Here is a 21,185-nt window from a genome sequence, read left to right as displayed (position 1 = left end):
TAACAATCGGAAGCGGCAGATGCTTAAAGTCCGAGCCTAGTAATGAGTTAATCCCAGTTGAAGTAGTTGAGAGACGTTATTGGCTCATTCGGGCTTAACTCCATGACGATCTTCGGTTTCGGCCTCGGTCTATAGACATCAAAATTCCGAATGACACCACGGAAGTTTCGGTACTTTGGAACCATTTAAATCGCCGCATCTTATCAGATCATCTCTCAATCATCCCACCTCACCTTATCAGATCTTCTCCTTAAATATTCCCTCCCACCCTTTGTTTTTTTAGTACAATCCTCATCATTACCCTCCAAGTTCGTGATAATGAATTTGAACGATTTGGACGTTTACTGGGGGATCCTCAGGGCCGTTCTAGGCTTCATTGCAAAGCTGACGGTCCAAAAAGGACAGGCAATCGTCCATCGGTATACTTACCGCTCCACACCAGACCCGCGCAATGTCGTCGTTGTCGGTGGCTCTTTTGCAGGAGCGCTTCTTGCTCAGCGACTCTCTCACACAGTTCCTTCGGGTTACCGGGTGGTACTCATTGAGATGAATTCTCACTTTAATTACGCCTTTGCCTTTCCTCGCAATACCGTCTTCTCCGGAAGAGAGCATCACGCGTTCATCTCGTATGAGAACCTTGCCAAAGGAGCCCCCGAGGGTATCTTTCACCACTACTGCGACCAAGTAACCGACGTGACAGAGTCACATGTCAACACAGCTAGTGGCAATTCTTTACCTTATGAGTACCTCATTGTCGCAACAGGCGCTGCACAGCCACCACCAGCACGACTGGTGGCCAAAAACAAGAGTGACGGCATTGAAGAACTTAAAGGTTTCCAACAGCGCATCGGCAAGGCTGACAGAGTTGCTGTAATTGGAGGAGGAGCCGTGGGAATTGAGCTGGTGACGGAAATCAGAGAGAGATATCCCGGCAAAGAGGTGACGCTTATTCACTCTAGACAACAGCTACTTCCTCGATTTGGACCCAAGCTTCATGATCATGTCATGGCGACTCTCAAAAAGCAGAACATTGAGGTCTTGCTGGGCGAGAGACCGCCTTATCCAGATGGTGCTGGACAAAGTGTCCAAGAGACCAGTCTTACTCTTGCCGATGGAAAAGAAAGGACCTGGGACTTGGTGGTATGTTGAATCAGAAATTATTTAGAGTTATTACTGACCTTTCCAACAGATCCCTTGCACAGGTCTTCGTCCACGATCCGAACTACTGGCAGGATACTCTCCAGAGAGTATCGCTCCTAATGGCGAGATCTTAGTAGGGCCGACTCTCCAAGTTGAGAATCTGCCCTCATCGAAAAAGAACATATTTGCTCTTGGCGATGTGGCCCAATCTGGTGGTCCGAAGCAAGCTCGAGCTGGTATCATGCAGATTGATATCGTGGTCAATAACCTACTGCGACTCATCAAAGGTAGCCCAGCTGAGGTTAAATACGTCCCTCATTTCTTTGAGAATACACTCAAGTTGACATTAGGAAAGGTGAGTCCATCTGTCATTTGATATCTCTTGTGCTGTGACTGATACTATGGTAGCGATTGTCTGTCATGTGGGCTCAAAAGGGCGATTACGAATGGATGATAGAGTCCAAGAAAGAAGATGAGGATCTAAACGTAAAGCAGACGAGAAGACAATTGAACGCGAAACCCGAACAGAAATGAGTAATGGGACTTTTCAAGACGTTGGAAACCACATGGTAAAGATAGATTATAGTAGTTGGTATCAATAGTATTGGGTATTTAGATTGATAATAATTTACAGCTTGGAATCAGCAATGGTCTCGCCAACGCGGAGCTCAGCAGTGGCGGTAGTGAAGTTCTTGACATCGTCGTGAACGTTCTTGGCGTCCTCGGCAGTGGCAGCAGCTTGGAAGTGAGCCATGCTCTCCCACTTCATGATGGTGTAGAGTTGGTAAGGGCTGTCACCGCCGAGCTTGATAACCTGGGCGCTCTGGAGACCCTTGCTCTTCCATGTCCTAGCGATACGTTGTTAGCATCTGAGTTCGTGGTTGGTCATGAGAATATGCTTACTTCTCGGCAAGAGGCATGTGAGTCTTGACATAGTAGTCGACATCAAAGTCGTGACCGCTGGGGTACTGGATAATGATGGTAGCCATTGTGTCGGATGAGGTATTTATGTAGGGGTGATGAGTGTTGGTATAGAGAATGAGTTGAGTGATGAGAGAACAGCGAGGACTGGTTGGTGTTTAATATCTCTCGAGGTACGTTGCACAGATCAAGACTCTACTATCTGGATTAGTAAGATGGCAAGAAGATGACAGAAATTGCATAGTCTCCCCGCTTTGGTATCGACGGAGCGACTGACAGGCCGTTATGATGAAGCTATCCCCACCTTGGAGGCGACATTCAATCCACTTTGCGCCGGGGCTTGCCCATAATGGCTCGTGTCCGTTAGCGGTCAAACCAGACCTCGGCTCATCCGCGAGGCCGAGGAGGGCATGAACGTCCTTTTCGCTCTCGCCGAGTCAGGACAAACGCGAGCATGTACCACAACTTGGTAAGTTCTGACAATGCATAGGTGAGCTAAATCTACTTACTAATACTTTAGAACTACACGAACCCATTTGCTTATGGATATTTTGGAAATTCATGAGAAACCTAGGGACAGTGGGTTTCCGTTGTGTCCAAGCTTGCTCCATTCAATCGCGAGTTCCACCTGTTGTTCGAAATTGGATCGCTGTTTAGTGTAGCACAACACTGTCATTATCGGTCTAGAACCATATCTGCGACAACACACGTCGCTTCTGGACCTGAAACATAGGAAATACTTCTTCACTGTTTCAGAAATATTTTACTGTCTGTAGAGTAATTGGGAATAGTCGACTAGACTACGGATAGTGGGATATCCCACCCGGCCTATTCATAGAGCCTACTGTCTAATCAACTGCCTCAGCCCTCCGAATGGACTGCATAATCTTTGCGCAAGAGTTTTCCCGATGGCTGAACAGACTTCTTTACAAAGCTGGCTTAATAGCATTATCTTACCCTTTGAATTTGGCACGAGCAGCTTCGATCTCGCCTCGCTTGTAGTCACACCTCTACACGATTTGCTCTGTCTCCGCACCCAAGGACTTAGACATACTGAATATGTCTTTGTGGAGTCTATCAATAATCTTGACAGCCATTCCTCTCTCCACAAGATTGACAATTTAAATCAATCTGCTATCAGCTTCTCCGTATCAACACTGCCGATCCGGGTACCCGGCACTGATCAAATGGAGGGTCACCCCACATCATAAGGTTTGACAAGTCCGCCTGTTTGAGTGGACTTTATGCATGTTGGTTCCAGCATCACCAACAATATTATTGATGGACGATTGAGACCCAATCGGATGCGAACAATCTGGCCCCTTATATCGGATCATAACCAGTTCCCCATAATTATCTCCAAAGTCCGCAACCTATCTGCTTAGATGACTCAATATCAGGGGGATTCCAGCTACAAGGTACGCGAATTCATAGGTGGGAGCACGAACTCGTAAGCTTTGAGGGGAAACTAAAGGTGGAACTTAACACATGGAAATGGCTATATATAATGAGCATATGCGCTTCTCGAATACTGCCCCTCTTCTAACCTGCTTTATTATCGCAGTATCAAAATCCCAACTCGCCTCTGAATTCTTATCATAAAATGTCACCTACAAACAAACTCCAGGATAAGCTGGTTATTGTAATCGGCGGTACGTCCGGAATTGGTTTTGCTGTTGCCAAAGCCTGCGTTGAGCATGGCGCCAAGGTTGTCGTTGCCGGCCGCTCCCAAGGAAAGGTTGATGGCGCCATTGAAAGACTCAGGACTGTTGCCGACGAACAATCAAAGGTTCGAGGGTATATTTGCGACTTGTCTTCACCCGATGTCGAAGAAAATGTCCGACTCCTATTCGACTTTGCGACACACAATCGCGATCACAAGGTGCACCACATCGTCAACACTGCTGGACAAATGGGATCACCACTAGCTTTGAAAGACACAACCGCAGAGGATGTTCTCAATATCTGTCAAGCCCGTGTAGTCGGAGACGTCATTATCGCCAAACTATCTTTACAATACCTCGAAGCGTCGCACACATCGTCATACACCATGACTGGTGGCCTGGGCACCTATAAACCTGTGGCCGGTTACAGTGTGCGCGACGGCCTTGGAGGGGCCAAAGATGCCTTGGCTCGGAGCCTGGCCTTGGAGATAAAGCCGATACGAGTTAACCTGATAAACCCTGGAGCCGTACAGACGGAGCTGTTTGATCAGTTCGCTGGCATGTGCGGTGAAGAGGTGATAGATGGAATTCGCGGCAAGGCGGTCTTGGGGCGAATAGGGCAACCGGAAGATCTGGCCGAGGCATACCTGGGCATCATGAAGAATTACTTTATCACTGGGTCTATTGTTAATATTGATGGTGGGTACCAGCTCACTTGATGGAAGGAGATAGTGCTGCTCAGTGTTGTTGTTTATATTACTGGGCGATCCTTTAGGCCTTTTGAATTAAAATTGTTAACTTCAAAGAGGATACACATTCTCGAAATTTCCAAAATGACGGGCAAAGCTAGCTAACATTTATGTCAGAGCATGGGCTCCAGAAATTGATATCCAGCACTTTGACCTTTCTTGGATGAATGTTTTGACTCGGTCTCTAGGTGAAGAAGACCATATGAATCGGAGGATGAAGAAGCATGATGAAGGGGACGGGGGCAAGCACACGCTTGAATACAGTTGAACCACTGTCTACTGGATGATGAGGATATGAGAGACTGATGCCAGGACTGTTGGTGGCGTTGGTGGGCTCAAATGTTGGCCAACGACTACAACGCGTGTCTCTTGCGAAAAAAAACGTGGCTATCGAAAGCTTCGTTCGCCAAAAGAGGGTTTCGCCTGCACATCTGCAACATTTTCATGTACAAGGCCGTCCGTGCATCACGGTGTCTCCCATTGGTTCTTGGCATTGAGAAGAGAAAAGAGACGATGATTACAATGTACAAGCATACCAACACTGAATATGGAGGCCGCGGATTGCGGAACACGCGTTTGGCGAGACAGTTCTTGACTTAGATCTAACTGCGAAGTTATCCTTGGTGACAGAGGCTTATTTCTACCTGCTAAGCATATACAAACAACAGAGTTATGTCATCCCTGGTGGCGAAGCAGACAGAAGAATAAGACAATTACAGTAGGATCAGGAACTGTAAGATGAAGTTACGTTGATGGAATGGAATCAATACCAAGGTTCCAAATGCCTTGTTATGGTACAAGGTTGAGTGCCCATTTCCAGGGCTGAGACATTAGCGGGCACCTTCTAAATTTAGTGCTGTGAGAACTAAATTCAGTGGACCAATCCCACTGTTCCTCCCGCTGAGTTTTGCTGGGTTTATGCGGCAAGGCTGACTTGAGGTTCCAAACGGTTTCTTACATTCCTATACCACGATAATAAAAAGGAAAAAAAAACAGCAAAATTCTATTCAAGCCGTCGAGGCGGTTTAAATGCGTAATCTGGGAATCGAACCCAGGGCTCCCCGAGGCTGGTCATGTGACTGGCAACGGAGAATTTTACCACTAAACCAATTACGCTGGTTGTTGTTGTTGAAGTCGATGCTACTGTAACGGGTCATGGAGGCGAAAGAGCAAGTACGAGGTACTGTCATGTAGTTTAAAGACCATTGACTCATTTTGCTTGCCGAGTCATCTTTTTGTTGGTTGTTGATGCGAATACATGGAACTATTGTTCTGTTGTCATGTCGCTGAGTCGGGTCCTAGAAATATCACCAACCAACGTGGTGCAGTCACTCAGCTTATGGAAGGGAGTGACCCGCGGCATTCCACTGACTATACCCATTCCACCATCCATGCAGTGATGACAAGTCAGCTTGTCCAATGTCTTACTCCTGTCATCGAATACACTTCCCTTTTCAGCTACACATCGGCCGTGGAAACCACCGGCCTCCGCGGTCCAGACTATAGTCATCTACCCAATGGAGTAAACGCCAAGTTGACTCAACCAGCATCATCTTCCATGTCAGCAAAAGCAAAGCCCCCACCAGTATTCATACGCTGTCACTCCTGTTAGGGGGGGCTGAGATTTCGTACCAGGATCACGTTACGCCCGCTTTTGATTGGCGAGCTATTTTTGTGATCGACAGGACCAACCGGATGGATTCGTCATGCCCAGCTCAAAGCCTCAATCCCATAATAATACATACGCGGGTGGCTTAAACAAAAAGAGGAATTACGAGGCGAAATGACAAAGGAGCCAGAGGATTTTAGACATAAGATAAATGATCCTTTGTTTCTTCATATTTGAACAGGTCTCGTTATCCAGTTGGCGTTTTGCTTTTCACTTCATTATCTGTTTTTTTCGTACATACACAATGAGCGACTACAGTGACCCTCAATTAACCCCAAACGGAAAGGTGTCCAAGGCGAAAAAGGGGAAACCTGTTCACGTCTGCACAGAATGTCAAAAGGTAAGAGACACGAACTCATGACTCGGATCAATACTAAATGTGTCAGGTGTATACTAGAGCCGAACATTTGAGGTAATTTACTTAACAGTACTGCAACGCCGAGTCGAAATACTAAATAATGACAGACGGCATCAAACTTCTCACGAAGAACCACAATATCAATGTCACATTTGCGAAAGGCGTTTTCATAGACGGGATTTATTAGAAAGACATTTTAGACGGTTCGTACCAGTCATCCGTGAACTGGCAATTTACTGACACATAACCCAGACATGAAGGCGAAGCCGAGCCAGGCCAGGACGACTACCAGCAATAATCGACGACACGTGAACTGTTGAGCTAGAGATCGAATGACTAGCAAATGGATATTACCATGATTCAACAATCATGAAATTTGTGTATTTTTTACTGTATACGAGTGTAAGGATGACAGGGTATCGGGACGTGGGTGGATTATTGAATGGATTGTTATTTTAATGGTTGCATAGCGTGTTATCGTAATTTAGACTCATTTTTAGCACTATAAATTCTCTACAGCGTTTTTTTAGATGAACGTTTACGCATTCTTCTATCTAATTTCCCTCGTCCTCATCCTCATCCTCATCAACGTCTGGCATATCAATACCAAGCTCAACCAAGAACTGAGCAATTTCTGGCTTTTCCCTCGCGCACTCTCTTAGATCCTCCTCATCGAGCGTACTAACATCAGCGCCATACTCAATAAGCAACTTGACCGACGCCAAATTTCCATGTACTACACAAATAGCCAGGGGCGTCAAATCATCCCTATCTTTGACAGCCACATCACTACCAGCAAGCAACAAGCTTTTTAGCGTAACGGACTCATCTTCAATGCCCGCTGCTATATGCAACGCTGTCTGACCACTCCCATCTCGAGCATCAAGATGAGCTCCATCGCTGACGAGTCTTTGCACCATCATATCGGCGACTCCTAAACTTGCTGCAAGATGAAGCGCAGTATAACCTGCTGTGTAACAGCGCCATCGTTCGCATGACCTTTCGCATTCGTCATAGGATTCGTCATCTAAATATGGCCATGCTTCAGCAGCTTGTTGGTAAGACTCGATGGATCCTTGTGAAGTAGTCAAGGCCAGGAAGAATGATTCGAAGCAATCGCCCTTTGTGAGGTTGGACGACAAGCTTCTGGCTGCATACCAGAGATATGGATGAGCCCAGAATCTCTCTTTCAATTGCGCAGAAGACTTTGAGGCCCCGTTTGCAAAATCTTGTTTCGAAAGATACCTCATGGAAACTCTTGTCTGTACCTGATGGTGAAAATTTGTGAGCACATGAGTGCGAAGGTGTTCCATCAACAGTGGAGATCGCATCACTATGGTCTGGTTCTTGTCGTTCAGAAAGATAAGTCCTTGGCAAGATTTCAGAATTTCGGAGGCCGTAAATGGATTTCCATCTGGTCGTGTGGTACCCCAAGTATCAAGAGCTTCGTGCGCCATGGGGACGGTAAATAGATACCCCATCCTGTCAATGACAATGAGATGATAGAGCACACACATGATAAGATTGGCGTCTTTGGAGGACTTGATGTCTTCCATAACCGCTTCGCAGAATGCTCTTGACACATCTCCTTTCGACTCTGGCGGCGATGACTCGACAAGGTCGAAAAACACACTGTTTGGTTGCGAGGCAATGTTGCTGAACCATTGAGGCAAAAGTGGCACATATCTAAAGAGAGTAAGTATAATATTCTTTGCAGCGACTAGTATACTGACAAGCCTTTGGAGAGGTCGAAGAACTTCTTATAAGGAAAGAGTCTGACGCGCGCAGGGTCGGGAAACTCGGCGTCGACAGGAGATTCGTCGATGTAGCTGGCAAAGTAAAGTCCAATGTCCGACTCAGGAGCGTGGGCTTCAATCTCTGATATTCCAAGGTCGATCCTGTCGAGTGCATTGGGAAAGGGAAGTCTACTTGTTATCAAGATCTTCAGTGAGGGAATTATCCTTTCATCAAACAGAAGATGAAAAAGATCGTTCAGGCCAGACTCGTTCGTCGCATCTACACCATCTAGAATGACGATAATCTTGTCAAATGCAGATGAAATTTGCTCAATGATCTTCGAAGAAACGTCTAAACACGGGGTCTCCATTTCTTCATTGTCGGTAATACTCTGCCATAGGCCGAGCGAGTCTGGAGTTTGGGACACGAGTTGCCTAGTGATGGATCGGAATGCAAGATCGTAATCGGCGAGGTTATACTGTAGATCATTGCGCCCAAAGTAAAAGACACCACATGCGATGCTTTCGTACTGGGTCTGATGAATGTGGTTGACTAGACTTGAACTTCAAGGTTGTTAGAACTGATTCTAAGACGTGTGTTTTTGTGCAGTACCTGAGAAATGTTTTCCCACTTGCACCTGCGACTTATTAGCATGCGCTACTATAGACATCGAAACACCTACTAGGTCCATGTAACCAGAGAATGTGATGTCCATCGCCATTCAACCAAGCTTGTGTCGTTTCGTGGTTCAGAAACCATTGACAGGTTCCGGGAATGCGGGCATTGTCGAGAATTCGTTGCTGCGTTGGGTATTTGTCACCGGGACACAGTTTCTCGAGTTTCTTGTAGGTTGCGGCCATTTCCATTTTGCAGAAGGAAACTTGTCACAAATCTTTGAAGAGTCTGCATCATCTCATTGTTCACGTTCACGATGTTAAGGATTGCTGACATACTCCACTTTATTAGGCAACAGAGGGATCAGAGCGAAGGAATGGCACTATAGCGACAATAATAAAAGCGACAACACAGTACAAACAATCCTATATTCGTCTTTCATCATCCTGCTGCAACTATCCCTATGATGAAGACTCTGACCAAATACATCTGTAACCCTTCAATCGCATTCAGGCGGGGTTTCTTCTCTTCTTCTTGTCTCATTCCTATCTCAGTCTAGTGGTTCCAAAGAACTTTTGAACGTTAAGCTTATTCGTATGGTTCTTGATCCTTGCAGCCCAAACAAGGGTCTTGGACCTGCCAGATTGGCTCATCACTAAACAATTTGCCATTATCTCTTTGTTTATCGTCTCGGCAGACTCAATCTTTGCGGGGTTTTCTCCAACCATCAGAAGGACCCGTAGACGATGCAACCCCAATCGGAGCATGGTCCAAATTGTGGGTAGATGAAAGTATTTTATCCAGTTGTTTCGATGGTTGTTATGATCACCAAAGACGGCATTGTCGTTTCGATATGTCAATTGATCCAATTCCAAGTATGTTGCTTATGTTGTCGAGGGCTACCATAAGCATTGAGTCAAACACCAAGTCCCCGAACACAACATCGTCACCGCTCGCGATAAGACCCATGCCCAGCCCCAACTTAAAAAAGTACCTACATATCCGATCATCACGCCCACTTCTTGGCATGAATCGACCTTCCCTAACAGAAACTATACCCGGGGCTTATGTCTTCTGGGCATGACGATTGCGATTCATGGCGTCACGTTATCCAGTCTGCATCTCATTATAAATTGAGACAATGCCCTCCATCTTCAAAATGAACAGTTATCCCCTCTACGTCAATCCAAGGGCAATTCCCCAAGATGAGATTCAGCACTACACTCGCGACTTTGTTGTCGCTGACTCCTGGCCATGCGTTGGCCAAGGGTAAGAAGCTCGACTCGAAGAAATTCCAGTCCGACATCAAGACTAAGAAGTAATTAATCACACCCATTTTTCATAACAAAGCTCACGATGAATAGTCTCATGTCCAACCTTGAAGCTCTAAACGACATCGCTTTCGACAACGGCGGCAACAGAGCCTTTGGTCTTCCTGGCTACGACGCTTCTGTCGATTATATCTACAAGCGAGCATCCAAGGTTAAGAACGCCAAGGTCTGGAAACAGAACTTCCCCGCCCTCTTTGCCTACGTCGACTCAATCGATCTCAAAGTCGACGACAAGTCCATCTACGTCTACGGCTTGACCTACTCCCCATCTACCACTGCAGAGGGCATCACCGCCGAGATTGCGCTTGGTCCTGAAGGCGCTGCTGGTTGCGATGCTTCTTCATACGATGGCCTTGATGTAAAGGGCAAGATTGTGCTGGTGCAGCGATTTAGATGTCCTACTGGTGGAACTCTTGCTGGAAGAGTGATTCCTGCTGCTGCGGCGGGTGCTTCTGCGGTTATCATCTACCATGACTTGTCGACTAACGTCACTGCTGGTTCGCTCAGCGCGCCTAACCCCGAGAAGCATGTTCCTGCTGGGTTCATCAACCTTGCTGATGGACAGAAGCTCAAGGAGAGGATTGAGGCTGGTGAGAAGGTTGAGGCGTACTTTCAACAGTCGCAGACTATTGAGGAGAGGATTACAACGAATGTCATTGCTGAGACTACGGGTGGTGATCCCCGCAACGTTATCATGGTTTGTTTACTTCCCTCAATCGGAGGTACATTTGACTAATTATCTCATAGCTCGGCGCTCATCTTGACAGTGTTCAAGCTGGCCCCGGTATCAACGATGATGGTACGCCTTTTCTTCTCACAAAGCCGCATCCAAGCTAATATCCCCAGGTTCCGGTTCTTCTCTCATCCTCGAACTCTTCCTCGCTCTCTCCAAGTACAAGACCAAGAACAAGATCCGCTTTGCCTGGTGGGGAGCCGAGGAGAACGGCCTACTGGGAAGCAAATTCTACACATCCAACCTAGCCACCAAGGACGTCAACGACCTCCTCGTCTATCTCAACTTCGACATGGTTGCCAAGGGCTTCTTCGGCGTCGCTGATACGGATGGTAGCTCCCACGGATCCAAGGCTCCCAAGGGCTCGGAGGTGACGGAGAAGATCTTTATCGATTACTTCACCAGCAAGGGTATTGAGACTACACCTGCGGTGCTCACCAATGGAAGTGACTATGCTTCTTTCTGGCAGACTTTGAACAAACCTTTTGGATTCTTGCACACTGTAAGTCGATATACTAGTTTGATGATTCTTTACTGACAGTATGATTAGGGCACTGCTGTTGAGCAAGATCCTTGCTACCATCAAGCCTGTGACACCATTGACAACCCCGACTCCAAGACTCTAACTGTCAACGCCAAGGTAAGTTACGCCCTCAAGAGTTAGTCAGGTAAACTTACTAACATTTATCAGGCTGCTGCACACATCCTTGCTACCCTTGACGAGCGAGGCACAAAGTTGATCCCCAAGACCAAGATCACCGACGCCACTCTCCAGAACCTCCAGCAGCGCAGCGTTGGACCTGATCTGGGACAGATGGAGGAGCTGGAGGCTATGGGTCTTCGACACTTGGGCTGTGGCCAGCACGAGATCTAAGTATAAATGACGTCGTCCACTCTACTGTTGTAAATATTGTAGAACATACGAATGATAAGAGCAGACTATTATTTATAATGATGAAAATATGACAACCAACATTACTCTCGTTTCCAATCTCCAGAGAACGTATCAACGGATCTCCAATTCCATTTTTTGAACCTCTCGCCACCGTAATAAACGACATCATTCACGGTCAATGTCCTCCAATCCTTCTCAAAGTCAGGTGGTCTAGCCGCCGACAAGTCCACACCCTCCATCCAAGCAGTCTTATACTTATTCCTATCCGCAGCCCAGTCCTCGCCTGTATTTTTGCATCCCTTACTCCTCTTACAACGTTGCCCACAAGACGGACATTCATAATTCCTCCACTCTCTTTCGTGATCCCGTTTCCATTGATCAGATTTGCCGTGGGGGTAGCAGCACGATGTCATTGTATAGCCACCCATCTTCTTCTTTAGTCTATTTTCATAGTAGAAGTTGCTGTATTCTTCGGTTCTGTAAAGCTGGGGATGGCCGTAGCGGAGGGAGTCGCGGTATAGAGCGTCTGTTGTTACCCAGTCGCAGGGACCGATTTGAATAGTTGGGTCGAGGATGTAATCACTTTCTGAGAGCATGACTGAGTCACATATATCATCTGATGTGTACTCCTCTGATGGTTCTGTGATCTTCTTGATTGTCACATTTTCCGATGCCAGCTGCTGAAGAAGGTCCTTGTTATTTGGATCATTCATCTGAGTGGCCGAAAGATAAACCGTAAAATCAGACCGAGATAACCTAGCATTGTTTTCCCCAGAGTTTTTGAGAAGCCAATCTAGTATAGCAGGGTCTGCGGCGGTGGAAAAGCCGAGAATGTAGTGATGAAGAAGCTCCGGTGGAGGTTTCGTGCGGTTCTTACGACCACTACCCCATGGATCCCAAGGGACATTTTTCCCAACCCATATCCAAAGCCATGAATTCAGATTGAGGCAGTCGGTTTCGCTATGTTCTTCTGTAGACTTTTTGTCGAGGATAGTGCGGAGATAAGCTACTCTTGTTGCCAGTTTTGGTGTCTGCTCCGTTGTAGCGCCGTCAGTGTTTTCCATTTCGTTCGACTGATTGACTGATGAAGAGGCTGAGCAACTGTAAAGATCCAAATATGCAAACTGAAAGAGTTTTGGTTGTAACGTGGTAGTTTGGCATCAAAGCTTATGGAAAATAGATCATGATTGCATCAATTAAACTACAGAAGTAACATGATAATAATAGATATCGGCAGTGACTCACAGGCGTTCAGTCGTATCATATACGAATGTTGCATGGGCTAACTCCAGACAAGACAGGTACCGCGACACCTAATTTGGCCTGAGAGCTACAGTGCCTCGACACACTATCCCAGGAAGGAATCACTAAAACTTTAGCACGTCTTACCAATCCAAGGCAAGTTATTACCAACTAATTCTGGGTACAGTTTGGGTTAGTCTGCTGTACGTTCAACACTGTGACTCGCCACCTCAATCACTGCAAGAAATGTGTTGTTGTCAAATTGAATGAATTAAGTGTATTTATTTCTAGTGGTAAATGCAATCGCTAGTCTATGAATGCTGGATCTATCTATTGGAACTTGATACCCTGTGCCTTTTCATAAGCATAAGGCACACTGGGAGTCGTCCACTGAGGTGTGCTCTTCTCGTCACTCAATCTCACAACAGGCTTGAGAATGCTCAACTTCTTTCCATCAAAAGCGCTGTTCTCAAAGCTCTGGTAGAAGCCACTATTCTCCGCAAGAGTATCTCCCAAGACTCGCTTCCAGCCGTTCCAGACTGTAATCAAGAGATCCAGGACGTGGTGTGAGCCGCGCATCTCGGCCCACTGGAAACGCTCGGCGCATTCAGCGACGGTCTCGGGGGAGTAGAGACCGACGTCGGGGAGGAGGGCGTAGGTGTTGACGGCGACTAGTGAGGCGTGGACAGCGTAGCTTCCGCCCTTGGTGGCGCGGTCGCGAAGAGCAAGAAGAGTGCTCACAGCACCGAGAGCACCGGTAGTCATGTCGCTGACAGGCAGAGAAGGGAGGACAACCTCGTTGTTGGGCAGCTTGAGAGACTTGCCAGTGACATACGCCGAACCAGCAGCTGCGTCAGCAATCTGCTGCCAACCAGGTCTCTCAGCGTAGTATCCATCAGGACCATAGCAGTTCTCTGAAACATGCACGATACCGCGACCGCGCTCACCAGCCATCTTGAGGATGTCGTTCAAGCCAAGGCCGTACTTGGGCATCTTGTTCATACGGAAGCCTTGAATGAAGACATCTGCGTCGGCGATGAGGGACTTAATGAGGGCTGCTTCCTCGGGCTTGCGCAAATCAATGGCAATGGTGCGCTTGCCGGCGTTGAGGGTGAGTTGCATGATGTTGATGTCGGGAAGATGAGGAGGGTTGACGCGGATGACATCAGCGCCGAAGGAAGATAGGATAGCACCGATCTGAGGACCAGCGATGACACGGGTCATCTCGACGACCTTGACACCAGCAAGAGGGCGCTGGTCAGAGGGATCCAGGGGAGGGAAGGCGACAGGTGGTGTGGGGATAGCCTGGTGTTGAGACTTGACGTTGATGAGAGGGTGAGCAGCGAGAGACTTGCCCATCTCACTCTCGTTCCATTGCTTGGGAGTGAAGCAGATGCTACCGCAGTTGCCATTGAGAAGATTAGTGAGCTCAAGCTTTTCAGGTGAGAGTTTGCTTGTGAACTTGGCGATGTGTGCAGCGGCTTCCTCGTTGGTGGAGATAGGCTCAGAAGGGTCGACGCCGATGGACTTGAGGACAGGCTCAGCCTTCATTGAACCGTGGAGTGAGTACCACACTTCAGGGTCTGAAGTAGGATAGAGACCTGTGGTGCGGTACTTAAGCGGCGTGTCAACCCAGCCTTGCTCCCAGTTCGGCAAAAGCTCCTTGAGTTCTCCAGACCCAGCTAGAGAAAGGACATCCTTGTTACCGACGTAGGCAGTAGCGATGTTACCAAACCAAAGACCAGCTTGTGTTGTGTTGACAGTGATTTGTCGTTGCTTGTTCTCAGCGCCACGGATAGTAAGGATCTCATCAGCCAAGACACCAGCCATGGCGTGTAGAGATGCAGCTACGGAGACAGCCTTGATGGGGCCGGGGATCACGGGGAATGACTCGCCCTCGAACTTGACTTTGGAGAGGATTTCCTCATCTTGAGTGAAGCCGGGAGTTTGAGAGGCGATGAGGCGGAAGATGCGTTCTGTATCTTCTGGGACGGGGGTGAAGGTACGGTCGGTGTGGGTACCGGGACCGTAGACGTCGGGAATTCTTGGTTCCTGAGACATGATGTGTATGTAAGGTGAGATATATGTTGTTGTTGTTGTTGTTGATGATGATGTAAATATGAGAGTGTGTATTAAGATGATGGAATGAGATTGATAGAGTATTGTAATGTATTATATGTTGAGATGATTGATACCGAGATTGACGAGCGACGGAGTGTATTTATGCAACTTGAAACCCTTGATGCATCGCCTTGAGAATTCTATCCACAATCTCCAATTGTCTTTGTCCAAGTGTCTTCGGCACTTGCATCATCTCTGCCGGATTAATCGGAAGAAAACAAACTCGCTACTATAAAAACGCGAGCGCGAGCGGAAACAAGTGGACATGACAACGGTATCGATGTGGAGAGGCTTCAATGCAACATGAGGCTCAATCGCGGAAACAATTCCTGCACATCTCGACGTCAGAGTGGAGACGCTAGTGATAGAATTTTTCTGGAAAAACGATGCAGATTGAAGAGATGTGATTTGATCAGGAACGAGGTCTTTTTGCCTCCACCACGTGGAAAACTTGGTTTAGATTTCGGATGCCGATCCGATGTACTTTGGAGCGAGCCGATGTCATTTCCCTTAACTGCCGGGGGCATGACGAAGCTGAGATTGCTAAATGCCGAAAGCGCGATGTGGGAATATGCGGAATTAAGAGAGGGCGAGATAGGAAAGGCTGATGGGATTTTGATTGCCATGTATAGAGATTAGATAAATACCATTGCATCCGTGATCGAGACTGTTATTGTCAAGGCTTGTTCATCATATCTCACTATCACTTTCATCACAATGTCAATCAATACTGTCGCCATCATCGGTTGCGGCGCAATCGGCGCTTCATGGTCAGCCCTCTTCCTCGCTCAAGGCCTCAAAGTCCAGGCCTTTGACATCAACCCTGCCTCAGAGACATATCTCCGCAACTTTATCCGCGACGCTCTCCCTGTACTATCATCAATCGGTTTGGTCAAGAACAACAACGCCAAGCCTGAGGATGTTGTTTTCACAACCACCATGAGCGAGGCTTTACAAGATGCCGATTTCGTACAAGAGAACGGCCCTGAACGAATCGACTTTAAGAGAAAGCTCTTTCAGGATATGGCAGAGATGCTTCCAAGTCAAGTTATTATCGCGACAAGTTCTAGCGGTTTGACTTGCTCTTCTATTCAGGAGGGCATGACTGCTGCTGCATCGCCGGAACGATGTGTTGTAGGACACCCGTTCAATCCACCCCATCTCATTCCTCTCGTTGAAGTCGTCGGCGGCAATCAAACATCATCAGATATTATTCAACGTACCATGAAGTTTTACCAAGACATGGGCAAACAACCCATTCACCTAAAGAAGGAGGTTCCAGGCCACGTCGCCAACCGCATCCAAGCAGCCGTCATGCGAGAAGTCTTCCACATTCTACAACAAGACGTCTGCGACGTTCAAGATATCGACGACGCTGTATCATACGGGCCTGGTCTACGCTGGGGTGTCATGGGACCCAACACTCTATTCCATCTCGGAGGTGGAGAGGGTGGAATCGAACATTTTGCGGATCACTTACTGGGGCCTCTGCAGACGTGGTATGCACCCGAGAACCCGGTCGTTGATGATAGTTTAAAGACCAAGTGGATTGAGGGAACGAGGACCGCGATCGACGAGAGAGGGTATGGGGACTTGGTCAAGCAGAGGGACGAGGAACTTGTTAGACTGCTGAATGTGAGAAAGGACTGGGATGGATATGCCAAGGGTGCGAAGGACACATGATTTGAAGAGATTTTATTATTGAAGACAGATAACACCTAGATTAATTTTACTAAATTATAATATTTTTATTGAATTTAATTATGAAGTATAGCTGTTTTCGTTCAAGCCACTGGAAAATTATCGGGTAGATGAAAATTCTTACTCAGACTTTGTAGTGGCATGGCGCGTAAGTCGTAGAATATGGTGTGAACATACAGGTACTCATGTGATTAGAAAAAAGCCCCTCATGATGTTAAAAATGCTAAATTATTCTAATATCGCAAATATGTCTAAAAGATCATTATGTGTCCAGTCTACAGTATGTCTTCTCATACGTTATACAGAACTAATGAAATCTGTCAATATCAGTTTTCTTACCCTGCATCTCGATCAAAAATCTAGTCAGTTGTGGTTACGTCATGTGTTCCGCGGTGGAACTAGGTTCTCCACTGCTCCAATTTTGTACGGCATCGGATCTCTCGGAGGACGAGCTTTGCACGAAGCACGACTTTAGCGTCATCCACTTCTACTCCGACAGACGTTATGATGAAATATTCTAGAAATTTGCCATGTTTGGTCATACTAAATATAGGACCAGTAAGCGCATGTTGTCGCTTCGTATGTGAAATCTGTAAATATCATCCTCTCTCCTGTCAGTCAACCAAGACGTCGTATCAAACTTTGAAAATTACCTACAGCCACCAAACTCTATACACCAACTACATCACATCCATCACCATGGGCTCTCTAAGTCTTCCTCGTCTGTACATCCTTGATACAGACCTCTCCAACTTCCCCCATCCCAAGGGTCGCATTCTATCATGCAATACCGATGGATCCGACCTTTACACAATTTTCGACAACATGTCCACCATGCCAGATGGCATCGCTATTGATCACAACAATGGCTTCATGTATTGGACAAACATGGGTCCTACCTTTAAGTCCAACGACGGCTCTATTGAACGCTCGCGATTAGATGGTTCTGAGAGAACAACCATTGTTGCATCAGGATCTATTGGCGTTCATACTCCAAAGCAACTTACTATCGCAACAAAGAGTAGAAAGCTGTATTGGTGTGACCGAGAGGGCATGAAGGTCATGCGCTGCAACCTTGATGGATCTGATATCGAGGTTCTTGTCTCCACTGGGTCAATAGCTGAAGATAAGAAGGATATGTCTCGATGGTGTGTAGGCATCACAGTCGACGAGACAAACGGCTACTTTTATTGGTCTCAAAAAGGCCTACCCAAGGGAAGCCAAGGTCGTATCTTCCGCGCCAAGATCGACAACCCATCAGAAGTCCAGGTTCTATTCATCAACCTACCTGAACCCATCGACCTCGAGATCGACGAGGAGACACAGACACTATACTGGACAGACCGCGGCGATCCCCCAAAGGGTAACTCGCTCAACCGCGCCTTTGTGGGTGGCACTCCCAAGGCTGATGCGTCAGACCGAGAGATTCTGGCCAAGAGATTACACGAGACAATCGGACTCACATTAGACAAGAGTGTTTCTACAGCGTATGTAACGGACCTGTCAGGTGGTGTTTATGCGGTTGACTTGAAGACAAAGACGAAAACTGTCTTGTTTGCAGAGTTGGGAGATCTTACTGGAATCGCGTTGGCATGAAGTTGGAAATAATATAGATGTAGATGTAGAATTAGACTTGGATACCCTTTATATATTTGTTTTTAAAGTTCAAGATCTAGGCATAGAGCCTCGTGAATAAGTGGATTTGTCGGCAAAGTTTGTTGGTTTACCCAGTGAGGCGAAATGACACGTCACTGTAGCTTTTAATGAAGACAAAAAAAGGGGATCAGGGTGACTCTAAATGGGCAGCACGCACCTGCTAAGTTTTATCAGACAGGCAACAATCGACTACTTATGTGGTGGTTGGTATAATGATGAGCAAAATATGAATGTTTGATTTCTGCGATAAGAAAAATATACCTTCGGCTGCGCTGCATCAAGAGTCACACAAAACATGGCATTATTCCTACACAATAGAAAAGCAATACCTGCTCAACAACCCACTTCTTATTCTTCTTCTAGCACAACCTATGAAATAGACAAATGCGACTCTCCACAAAGTACAGTCCAGGCTGATTTCGCGGGCCACGAATTAAATCACATGATCTATCACAAGAGGCGATCACCAAGGCCTGGCCCAATATAACAGACTGCTGATGTTGTCATCACCGAATATCAAAAAGCTACACTATTATTATCCGAGAAATCTCATATTCAAATTCTCTTACCGTAACCTAAAGACCACGCCTCCTTACTTAATTCTAAACTTTCCAACAAAAATCCCAATATTATACTTTCTATCATAAGTATAAAAATAGCTCCCTTCCCAGAAGCCATCTCATGTCCCTCCTCTTTCTTTTTTTCTGACAAGGCCAACCAAGACTCTCAGCTATGCACCGGCATCGTCGACAATTTTCAAAACAATGTACAGGCAAGGATGGAACGAGACCCCTCAACGGGGATCGAGGAACATCCCAAACCCATACGGGTTTCAACCAAATGGAACACACTGGGCTGACGAATACGATTGTCTACCCCTATGTCAGGGAGGTATTAGCTGTGGCAAGGTACATCCGGGAACGGGAGGCCATACAGCTGTTCAATACCTCACACCTGACGCATCACAGATGTTTGGGCCTGAAAGCCAGCCTGTAAACTGGGATCACAACCAGAGGGCCACGGCTGCTAATCAACCCGCTAGTCAAATCCCCTTCCCTGCCCCATCGTACCCCTTGGGTTACATTACTCAACCCCCTGCCCGCCATCTCGCCTCTAGCCTCTCTATGAAAGCGGAGCGTCCATTATATCCTGGCTTCACTTATCCGTACAATCATTACTTGACGGATGTGGCTGAAGATAGTGCTATGCCGGACTGGTGTATGCGCCCTTTGACCCCTGACCCTGAGGAACAAGAGCGATGGGAACAGATCGTTAGTGATGGGGCGCAAGACGTTGGCGAATCCTCGTCTGGCAAAGAGAAGGATCAAGTCGATCCTGTTACCTGGGAGGTGTCGGCAAAAGCCTGTCAAACAGAACTGGAGACCATCAATGATAAAGTGGATTTTGTTGTTCGAGCAATGAAGAAATTACTTGACCAGAAACAAGAGGGTCAGACCATTTTTTCTCATAACAACGCTCGCCTCGAAGTTGAGACTGAGGGTGAGTCTTCCGGTTCGCAGTCAGTATCATGTCTTCAACACCGCAGGAGTAAACGGAAACTAAACTGCAGACCAAGGTTGAAGCGTGAATCAGCGAACGAGATCGATGCTAGAAAGAAGCTCGAGGCCCTGGTAGAAGACCCATCACAGAGTGCTGATTGCACACTCGATGCTCCCAGGTATGATATGAAGATAATGCACTCGAAAGGTAGCAATCTCGCTAACTTGGAAGATTCTAGCATCAGAACTGATCTGACCCCGACTGTTGCTACTACGCCGAACGAAGAAACAGAGACAAGTACATTGGTTTTGGACCCAAAGCAGATGGAGGGAATGGGGGACACACATCACACTAACGAGATATCTAGCGAACTGGACATCAAAGAGGAGGATGCCGAGAAAAAAGCTAAGATAAGGGACGGACCCATCTGGAAATACCGAATCAGACACCCTGCAATGGTTCAGCCAAGAAACGTCGACGTAGACAATAGAAGGATCTACGCAAAGCTCCTTGCTCAGTCCAACCGTCAAACCAAGCCTTGGGACGGTGATCTCAGTAACCTCGAAGCCTTCCTCTTGGGACCCTTTTACGAATGCGACGACAACACTGGCATACGTGATAAGATCTTTAATCTGTTTGCAGAGATCTCAGGGGTATCAATTGAGCTCTGCTACGTCAAGAATGAGCAGAGAATGAAGCTTTTTGTACTCGTTCCACCTTTCTACGCGGAAAACGAAAATGCTCGGTCTTCCTTTGAGCTTATGAAGAATGCCGAGGATGTGTCTAAATTGCTTTTGCAACAACGGGCTGATTGTTTCGATGTTGAGATTTGGGAAGCAAATTTTCGACTAGACGTTGTCTAGCAAAGGTATGACAAGTGGAAGAAAAGAAGAGGGAAAAGGGAAGGAAAGAGAAGAAGCACAAGTTAATGCCGATGAAGTCGGCATAAACAAGACAAATCCTCTTCTTCTTCTTCCTTTACCTTTTCCTTCTCCCTTTCTTCCTTGATCTCTTCTTCTCTCACCTTATCATCTTCCTTCATCTAAGTACCTTTCGACCATCCATCCGTCGCCTCTACTCATCACCACTACCCATTACCACTCACCTCTTCTTCTTCCTTCATCTCATCCTTCTAGGCCCCTTCCTTTTAGGT

The 21,185-nt window shown here is 46.8% G+C and overlaps 12 protein-coding genes and 1 non-coding gene across 13 annotated transcripts; 8 read left to right on the top strand and 5 right to left on the bottom strand.

Moving 5' to 3' along the window:
• Positions 1-318: 318 nt before the first annotated feature.
• Positions 319-1,744, top strand: FGSG_11407 (uncharacterized protein; the record flags this gene model as incomplete). Its single annotated transcript, XM_011327520.1, has 3 exons — positions 319-1,140; positions 1,190-1,495; positions 1,549-1,744. 3 exons carry the CDS (start codon positions 319-321, stop codon positions 1,672-1,674), a joined length of 1,254 nt encoding a protein of 417 aa, XP_011325822.1. The 3' UTR covers positions 1,675-1,744.
• On the bottom strand, positions 1,741-2,172 carry FGSG_11408 (uncharacterized protein). The gene is made up of 2 exons (XM_011327519.1): positions 2,044-2,172; positions 1,741-1,988 (listed from the first exon to the last, which is right to left on the bottom strand). The coding sequence occupies exons 1-2, from the start codon at positions 2,127-2,129 to the stop codon at positions 1,769-1,771; spliced, it is 306 nt and encodes a 101-aa protein (XP_011325821.1). The 5' UTR covers positions 2,130-2,172; the 3' UTR covers positions 1,741-1,768.
• A 1,274-nt stretch (positions 2,173-3,446) lies between these two features.
• Positions 3,447-4,528, top strand: FGSG_11409 (uncharacterized protein; the record flags this gene model as incomplete). The annotated part of the gene is made up of 2 exons (XM_011327518.1): positions 3,447-3,479; positions 3,689-4,528. 2 exons carry the CDS (start codon positions 3,447-3,449, stop codon positions 4,442-4,444), a joined length of 789 nt encoding a protein of 262 aa, XP_011325820.1. The 3' UTR covers positions 4,445-4,528.
• Positions 4,529-5,504: 976 nt separating this feature from the next.
• Positions 5,505-5,590, bottom strand: FGSG_20788. Its single transcript has one exon. It is a non-coding gene; the product is annotated as a tRNA-Gly (tRNA).
• A 142-nt stretch (positions 5,591-5,732) lies between these two features.
• On the top strand, positions 5,733-6,086 carry FGSG_13965 (uncharacterized protein; the record flags this gene model as incomplete). The annotated part of the gene is made up of 1 exon (XM_011327517.1): positions 5,733-6,086. One exon carries the CDS (start codon positions 5,733-5,735, stop codon positions 6,084-6,086), a length of 354 nt encoding a protein of 117 aa, XP_011325819.1.
• A 238-nt stretch (positions 6,087-6,324) lies between these two features.
• Positions 6,325-7,002, top strand: FGSG_13964 (uncharacterized protein). The gene is made up of 4 exons (XM_011327516.1): positions 6,325-6,483; positions 6,530-6,555; positions 6,609-6,704; positions 6,754-7,002. The coding sequence occupies exons 1-4, from the start codon at positions 6,388-6,390 to the stop codon at positions 6,797-6,799; spliced, it is 264 nt and encodes an 87-aa protein (XP_011325818.1). The 5' UTR covers positions 6,325-6,387; the 3' UTR covers positions 6,800-7,002.
• A 53-nt stretch (positions 7,003-7,055) lies between these two features.
• On the bottom strand, positions 7,056-9,104 carry FGSG_11410 (uncharacterized protein; the record flags this gene model as incomplete). Its single annotated transcript, XM_011327515.1, has 3 exons — positions 7,056-8,157; positions 8,235-8,790; positions 8,921-9,104. 3 exons carry the CDS (start codon positions 9,102-9,104, stop codon positions 7,056-7,058), a joined length of 1,842 nt encoding a protein of 613 aa, XP_011325817.1.
• Positions 9,105-10,012: 908 nt separating this feature from the next.
• FGSG_11411 (uncharacterized protein) lies at positions 10,013-11,791 on the top strand (the record flags this gene model as incomplete). Its single annotated transcript, XM_011327514.1, has 6 exons — positions 10,013-10,122; positions 10,218-10,881; positions 10,932-10,983; positions 11,031-11,419; positions 11,468-11,557; positions 11,609-11,791. The coding sequence occupies 6 exons, from the start codon at positions 10,013-10,015 to the stop codon at positions 11,789-11,791; spliced, it is 1,488 nt and encodes a 495-aa protein (XP_011325816.1).
• A 101-nt stretch (positions 11,792-11,892) lies between these two features.
• On the bottom strand, positions 11,893-12,876 carry FGSG_11412 (uncharacterized protein; the record flags this gene model as incomplete). The annotated part of the gene is made up of 1 exon (XM_011327513.1): positions 11,893-12,876. The coding sequence occupies one exon, from the start codon at positions 12,874-12,876 to the stop codon at positions 11,893-11,895; it is 984 nt and encodes a 327-aa protein (XP_011325815.1).
• A 508-nt stretch (positions 12,877-13,384) lies between these two features.
• Positions 13,385-15,115, bottom strand: FGSG_11413 (uncharacterized protein; the record flags this gene model as incomplete). The annotated part of the gene is made up of 1 exon (XM_011327512.1): positions 13,385-15,115. One exon carries the CDS (start codon positions 15,113-15,115, stop codon positions 13,385-13,387), a length of 1,731 nt encoding a protein of 576 aa, XP_011325814.1.
• A 777-nt stretch (positions 15,116-15,892) lies between these two features.
• FGSG_13963 (uncharacterized protein) lies at positions 15,893-16,858 on the top strand (the record flags this gene model as incomplete). The annotated part of the gene is made up of 1 exon (XM_011327511.1): positions 15,893-16,858. One exon carries the CDS (start codon positions 15,893-15,895, stop codon positions 16,856-16,858), a length of 966 nt encoding a protein of 321 aa, XP_011325813.1.
• Positions 16,859-17,575: 717 nt separating this feature from the next.
• Positions 17,576-18,472, top strand: FGSG_13962 (uncharacterized protein; the record flags this gene model as incomplete). Its single annotated transcript, XM_011327510.1, has 1 exon — positions 17,576-18,472. One exon carries the CDS (start codon positions 17,576-17,578, stop codon positions 18,470-18,472), a length of 897 nt encoding a protein of 298 aa, XP_011325812.1.
• An 824-nt stretch (positions 18,473-19,296) lies between these two features.
• FGSG_11415 (uncharacterized protein) lies at positions 19,297-20,895 on the top strand (the record flags this gene model as incomplete). The annotated part of the gene is made up of 3 exons (XM_011327509.1): positions 19,297-20,051; positions 20,103-20,210; positions 20,271-20,895. The coding sequence occupies 3 exons, from the start codon at positions 19,297-19,299 to the stop codon at positions 20,893-20,895; spliced, it is 1,488 nt and encodes a 495-aa protein (XP_011325811.1).
• Positions 20,896-21,185: the final 290 nt, after the last annotated feature.

The sequence above is a fragment of the Fusarium graminearum genome, chromosome 3 (genome assembly GCF_000240135.3).
Source record: "Fusarium graminearum PH-1 chromosome 3, whole genome shotgun sequence".
Lineage (NCBI taxonomy): Eukaryota > Fungi > Ascomycota > Sordariomycetes > Hypocreales > Nectriaceae > Fusarium > Fusarium graminearum.
The sequence above is the reverse complement of the archived record's forward strand: the minus strand, read 5'-3'. Positions and strand labels throughout refer to the sequence as shown.